This window comes from Myotis brandtii, unplaced genomic scaffold (genome assembly GCF_000412655.1).
Source record: "Myotis brandtii unplaced genomic scaffold, ASM41265v1 scaffold23, whole genome shotgun sequence".
NCBI classification, from domain to species: domain Eukaryota; kingdom Metazoa; phylum Chordata; class Mammalia; order Chiroptera; family Vespertilionidae; genus Myotis; species Myotis brandtii.
In genome coordinates, this window is record NW_005358649.1 from 2406145 (window position 1) to 2413472 (window position 7328).

Below are 7328 nucleotides of genomic sequence, written 5' to 3' on the forward strand. Positions count from 1 at the left end.
AGAGCTCACAGGCTTATCTCTGACATGCAGAGTTGCACCACCTGAGAGAGACCCTTCAGCACAGAGCCCGCAGGGTGGTGGGTGGAATAAAGAAAGTGGTGCTTCCTTGGGTTAATGTCAAAATGAATGTCATTTGTCCGAGGCCACTCGCTCTCACTGACCTCACAATACTGTGGAATTCAAGAGTAGCCACAGGTAGCCGAAACCAGTTTGGCTCAGTGGATAGAGCGTTGGCCTGCGGACTGAAAGGTCCCGGGTTCGATTCCGGTCAAGGGCATGTGCCTGGGTTTCGGGCACATCCCCAGTGGGAGATGTGCAGGAGGCAGCTGATCGATGTTTCTCTCTCATCGATGTTTCTAACTCTCTATCTCTCTCCCTTCCTCTCTGTAAAAAATCAATAAAATATATTTGAGAAAAAAAGAAAAAGAGTAGCCACAGGTTACGAAATACCCCAAATGGATATCTTGCTTCTGCAAATGCTGTCAGAGACGGTGGGGTTCTTCCTGATGAAGTAAAACTTCGATCGGAAGGTGGTTTTGCCAACCGTGGCTCCCAGCCCAGAGAGAGACATCCCATCTGTCCACAGAGCAAGGATCTGTGGCCTTTAGACTCTTGCTGCTCCAAACGTGGCCCTCGGACCACCAACACTGGCCTCACCTGGGAGTTCTATAAAAATGCAGAATTCCAGGCCCCACCTCCGAGTGACAGAAGCAGAATCTACGCTTTGAGAAGACACCCTGGGGATTCACCCACACGTTTCAAGTTTCAGAAGGACAACTTTGAACCACTTAAATAACAGAACTCATAGCAACCCAAAAACATGTCAGAAATGCTACCAACAGGCTGGCTGTTCGCTGCTATTTGCAGGGGGGCTGAACACACCGATGTGCACCCCACGGTGGTTTCCACAATGAAGCGTAAACCCTGCTCATCTCCAGTTAGAATTTGAAGTTTGTTTCTCAGCATCTTGGACCAACTAGCTTGTCTTACAGGTGAAAGTGGGCCCCCGGCAGCCGCTGTAAAGTCAGTAGCTGCTAAGGGTCCAGAAGCCCTGCCCATGACACAGATTAACTGTCCCAGGCGTCTGTAAAACTCACTGCATCCTCACTCGAAGCTACACCGCCCCTCTGCCCAGCATCCACCCCATCTTTCTCCACGTGTCCCGGTCACCTCCCCAAATCCCTCAGTCGCCATTCTCCCTCACGAGTGCTTTCAGTGGAGATTATTTTGTGTATTTATTCACAATTTGTACAGAGCCTGCTTCCCAGGAGGAATTTTTTGTTGTTCATGCTCACCTGAGGATATTTTTTCCATTGATTTTTAGAAAGAGTGGAAGGGAGGGAGAGAACGAGGGAGAGAGAGGGAGAGGGAGAGGGAGAGGGAGAGGGAGAGAGAGAGAGAGAGAGAGATCGATCTTTGGATTGGTTGCACACACCAAAACCTGCAATCCAGGTACATGCCCTTGACCGGGAATCGAACCCACAACCATTTGACCCTTCAGTGTGTGAGCTGATGCTCTACCACTGAGCAACCCTGGCCATGGCCCAAAAGGATTTTATGTGGCTTGTAAAGATAAACACATTATTAAAAAGACAAGCAAAATTAAAGCAGACTAAAAAAAACACAGTTACAAGTCTTAGGGGATAATGTGTACGTGCCCACTCCTGCTGCTTCTTGGCTCCCCAGCCCCACCCCCCATGCCGTTCCTGCCCAGAGAGAAGAGGATTCTTGTAATTGATGACTTTGAAAATAAACGGGGATGTTCGGCTCAACTCCCTCCTCCTTTTTGCCTCCTGGGAGCATGCGCATGGGAGTAAAAATCCTGCCCTGCTCCTCCTTGGCATGCGTCTCACCTGTGCACCCGGCCTGCGTGGGAGACCCCCAGCTGCCACCCTGGGGAGGTGCAGCATTTCCGGTGGCTGGATGGCTAAGTCTCTTTAATGCTGGGATTAGGAGAAAGTGCATTGCACACATTATACTCTTCAACCTTACTTCTATCACAGTTTAATTCCTTTGGCTCATTTCTTAACTCAGAACTCAAGTGAGGGGAAAGGGTGCTCTTTATGGGATCCTTTAAAAATCCCCACAAAAAGATCAGGAACACTAATGCTCCCAGCCACTTAGAATAGGTTATTAATACTGATCGGGTGGGGGGCGGGGGGGAAGAAGGCCTGAATTTTCTGACTATTGAGGCAAAAGAGAAAACATGACCAGTGTGCAGATACCACTAGAGGCCACTCAGTGGTCACACTACCCACACCTCCCTTGCCTTCCTTTCCCATAGAGACTGGAAATTCTAAAACTTGCCTTCCCCCAAATCGCCGCAGCCAGGGAAGGCCAGGGGGCTCCATTCTGGCCCATGGGACATCCTTGAGAGTCAGCGGGCACAATGGTGAAGCCGGGGACACCACAGAGCCCCTCAAACTTCAAAAGAGCTTTTATTGTGTTACATGAGGCACAAACACACACTACATAAATGTTCACACATTAAGGAAAGAGTCGTCAATGGTTGGCACGCAGAAAGCTCTGGTGACAAAACCTTGGGTTCTCAGAAAATGCAGAATATAATGTTGCTGCAACACTGATTCAGATTTCCCTGTACAAAGGGGTGGTTTCCTACACAGTGTTTCTTGCCTTTTTTCCAATTATAAAAAGATATGTGACCTGGCCGGTGTGGCTCAGTGGTTGAGCGCCGACCTGTAAACCAGGAGGTCATGGTATGATTCCCGGTCAGGGCACATGCCCGGGTTTCGAGCTTGATCCCCAGTGGGGGGGCATGCAGGAGGCAGACGATCAATGATTCTCTCTCATCATTGATGTCTCTGTCTCTCTCTCTCCCACCCCTTCCCTCTCTGACATCAATAATAAAAATATTGATATATATATTTTTTTAAAAATAGAATCAATCACCCTAGCTGTTTTGGCTCTGTGGACCCTGCAGACTGAAGGGTCCCGGGTTCGATTCCGGTCAAGGGCACATGCCCGGGTTGCGGGCTTAATCCCCAGTAGGGGGTGTGCAGCAGACAGCCAATCAATGATTCTCATCATTGATGTTTCTATCTCTCCCTCTCCCTTCCTCTCTGAAATCAATAAAAATATATTAAAAGAGAAAAGACTGACAAAAAGGTTAAGAAAGAAGTAGGTAGTTAAAAGGGTAATCTAAGAAGAATAGTTTTGTGAAAAGTACCAAAGATATTTAACCAGTTGTTTATTAAGAAAAAAATCCACATCATACTAGGTTAACACTGCTCATGTTCTAAGAATATAGCAACCAATAAAGCCTCCTTTTAAAAAGGTTTTGAGAAGGATCTTGTTTTGATGACTTCAGGCCATTCTGAGAACTCTGCTGCACACAGGCCTTTGCTATCAGTTAGTTCTCAGAGCCTCTTGCCAAAGGACATGCAGCATGGAGGGAAGCTGAAGGGCTCTGGGGTTAGACAGGCCTGGGTTTGAAGCCCAGAAGCAACCCCTAACACTCTTGGAGCCTCAGTTTCCTCATCCATAAAATAGGGAAATCAACTTCAGTATCATAAGGTCATTGGGAACATTAAATAAAACAATCTGTGGAAGATTCCTTATACTCAAACCACCAGAGCGTTCATTGAGATCTGTTTAACATGAAGCAGAATTCTCATGGGTTTCCTAAGGCATTCATCAAACTTAAAAAAAAAATTCAGTAGTCGATAGTTAAAAGAAGAGAAGGAGAAAGAGGGGAAGGAGGAGGAGGAGGAGAAGGGAAAAGGAGGAGGAGAATGAGAGGAAGGGGAGGGGGGAAACTAACACCATTTGTGTAACTTCCCTCCCCTTGCACGTGTCACTTCACACCCCTACCTTGAATTGTCAGTATTTCTTCATTACACTGAAAGCTCCTCAGATGTTGAAACTATGTCTCATTTTTGCTCTTCCCAAAAGTAGCAGAGTGCCCAGCACAGAATAAGGATTCAGTACGTACTTGCTGTTTTTCTCTTTGGTGGAGAGTTAAAAGTTAAATTTCAGGGCTCTTACTAGATGTTTATTGTGTAGCTCTCTGCTGTGTTTTTGATGAAATTTGTGACACTGGTACCAAGAAGTGGGATGGAAGGAAGATCCAAGTTTTCAAAGTAAATAGAAGCAAAGATCAGGGAGAATATGGAGATAGGTACACAGAGTCAAGGTATCACTCTAAAGATTACTTATTTCCAAGGGAGAAATGTATATTTATGATGGAAAGACCTGTCAATCACCCACTCAACCAAGTCATTAAACTCAGCATCACCAATGAATGCCAGGAGCAAATAATATAAAACACAGCATTGGCCATGAAGTAGTCTGACCAAAAATGTTTTGTCTGAGTCTAACCACACCTTTAGACTGAACTTACAGCACACAAGAAATATATGGAGTGGAGGAACCAGGTAAGTGACACCATGAGGAAATACTCAGATAAATGTATAAGGTGGAACATTCCACAAGTCAACTAGCCTGTCCCTTCAAAAGCCTGTGTGCTGGAAAAAGAAAAATGTTGAGGCACTTCCTGTTCTAGATTATAAAATGCTAATGAGCCAAATGCAATGTATGGGTGAACTTGATTGACTCCTGGTTTGAGGACATTTGAATATAGAGTGGATATCTATAATAATAAAAGCATAATATGCTAATTAGACCGGACAGCCGAACAACCTCCCGGACAACCTCCCAGACGAAGCCGGAGCTGCAAGGGCTGAACCCCTTGCATGAATTTTGTGTATCAGGCCTCTAGTATGAGTACATTAGGGAATGATTTTTAATTTTTTTAGGATGTTAAAACTCCAGCAGTTATATAAAAGAAAGTCCTTATTTCAACTTTTTGTATGCTCTGAAATTTATCATAATAAATGTTAGAAAACATGCAGGCAAAGCAACAGCAAGCTAATTCCTCTCTGTCCTAAACAGAAATTTCTTCCTCTTGCATTTAATACCAAAAATGAATTAGAAAACTCTTGTGTCAATGCATTTGGGCCAGTTACTATAAATGGTTCAGACACCCTCTACAACAGAGTCTGGGGACAGCAGTTTTACTGTGGAAAAAGCATAGCCCTCTTAACTGGGTATCATTTTCACCGTCCTCTGAAACTTTATTATTCCCACACCAAGGATCCTATCAGCACATAGCTAATAAGTTGTTGGATGGGCCTGGTATTTGCTTATTTACCATTTTTTAAATAAAGTAAAATCACTTATCTTCTTTTAGTTGGACTCCAGTAGAGAAACATAGGAAAACAAATACCACAGCCGGCATAGCTGCTATTCATGCTTTCCAAGGCTTCCAACCCATCACCTAGCAGTTCAGTTTGGAAGGGGCAGCTTGTGCAGGGAGGTGCCAACCACACAGATTTCTAGGAACGACATTTTCCTACGGGCTACAATGGCTGCTTGGCCTCACATGAGAACCCTGTACTCAACCCTAGCACCCCTGTCCACAGGAGCTGACTCATGCACGTCAGCTCACCGAATCCAAGAGCCACTGCTGTTCAGAAAATAATAATGGATTCTGCTCCCAAGTTCATGTAACTGAGGGGTCTTCAACCAGCAATAAAAATAGCTTTGGATAAACTTGTGAAGTTGCTTCTACATAAAGACACTGAGTCATATGGTATCACTCAAGTTTGTTTGTTTGTTTCAGTGATGCAGGTGAAATGTAAGAAATGCAGGTACGGAGGCAATGATGTTTTACGTGGTCTGGGTACTTCGTCACCCAAGCTCCTGGGGACGGGAAAGGCAAGCAGCAACTTCACTCCACACACTGGCTGTTTCTATTCCTTCTGGAAGCTTTCTAGAAGGACAGCTATTAGAAGGTAAACTTGATAAATTAGAGCTTTTCCAGAGAGAGAGAGAGAGAGAGAGAGAGAGAGAGCGAGCCTACCTTATAGCTAAAAGTTTGTATCACTTGGGAAAAGAGTATGAAGTGAGAATCTTAAAACTAGTTCAGAGAGCTCTCAACTTTTTGATTCGCTCCCAAACTGAAAGGCAATGCTTATAATACATATGCAACACATTGTATATAAATATACATAACGTCTCCAGGAAAATGGGGAGGAGAGGGTTTCCTGTTGACTTCTAACTTCCGCTTATTTGGGAGGACAGGGAAGTCTTACCTAGGTACAAGGATGCATTTTCCCTCTTGACGTTGTCATCTAAGTAGGTTGGTCCCAGGGTGTAAATAGGTGTGGAGCCCATGCCAATGAGGATCTGTGCACAGACGAACAGAGCCACAAAGAGCCAGTGGTTCTTCCCGCCCGAGTCCTTCTGGCAGGCGCGAGGCTCCACAGTCCCCGTGAAGTTGCCATTCTGACACAGGCCTTCGTTGGAAGCCGAGGCGTTCAACTCTTGGATCTGGTAGGGAGGCGAGATGAAGTGAGGTAAGGCGAAGACCACCGCCCCGAGGGCGATGAGAAGGCCACCCACGGCCAGCCACAGCGGCCGCCGACCCCGGCCCCCAAAGTAGCTGACGAACACCACCACCACCAGACTCCCGATGTCGAAGCAGCTGACCAGCAGCCCGGACTCCGAACTCTTCAGGCTGTAGCGCCTTTCGATGGTGGTGATGACGCTGCTCAGGTACCCAGAGACCATTAACGACTGGATGAAGGTCAGAAAGCACATGCAAACCAGGAAGCAGCGCGAATCAGTGAGGACCACATAGAGGCACCTTCTCCCCTGAAGGGTAGCCAACGTGGACGACACCGACATGGCTTTGCCCATGTCCACCCTGTGGTTGCAGTCCACGAGCCCCGCCATCTCTGCCGAAGTGGGCGGGGCAGAGGGGCTGGACGCCAACCGGCTCAGGCATTGTTTCAACTCCTGGCGGCCCAAAGCATCTGCACCGCCAGGCTGGGCGCCTGCACTCGCAGGGCTGACATCTGGCCGGCAGGAGGTGCTGTTCAGGACGGGTAAACTCTTGGACCTCAAGGTCTCTGGTTCGCACTTCGGTTGGACAGCTCCTACTGCGGCCGGGGCTTCCAGCTGCTCCCGCACCTGGGGCTGCAGCCCAGTGCTGGCGTCCATGGCTCTTAGAATTTAGATTCGATCGCTGATTGCATTCAAGGACTCCCGCGCTTTTCATCCACCGGCAGGAGGGCCCGAAGCCGGGCCCACGCAGTCGTGCCCTCCACGGACAGGGGCTGGGGGATACAGAGCTGCGCGGCAGGACATCCTCACCAGCAGGGAGGTGCCCAGGGCATCCTGAACGCAGATGCGACCCCGAAGCTTCGCAGCCGCGCGCCCCAGGGGGCAGGGGTCCTCGCGGTCCTGCGCTGAGCTCTGCTCGGGGTCCACCTCGGGGTGGCAGCTCGCAGAAGGAGCCTGGTGCG

The 7328-nt window shown here is 47.7% G+C and overlaps 1 protein-coding gene across 3 annotated transcripts in view; it reads right to left on the reverse strand.

The window, feature by feature from the left end:
* Positions 1-7322, reverse strand: part of SLCO5A1 (solute carrier organic anion transporter family, member 5A1) — a 100524-nt gene extending 93202 nt beyond the window's left edge. For all 3 annotated transcript variants that reach the window (XR_001362158.1, XM_005866351.2, XM_014539819.1), the window contains exon 1: positions 6114-7322. Coding sequence is in view for 2 of the 3 variants with exons in the window: in XM_005866351.2 (XP_005866413.2) it covers positions 6114-7023 (910 nt within the window). In the remaining variant the exon portion in view is untranslated. The remainder of the gene's footprint in view (positions 1-6113) is intronic.
* Between the last annotated feature and the right edge of the window lie 6 nt (positions 7323-7328).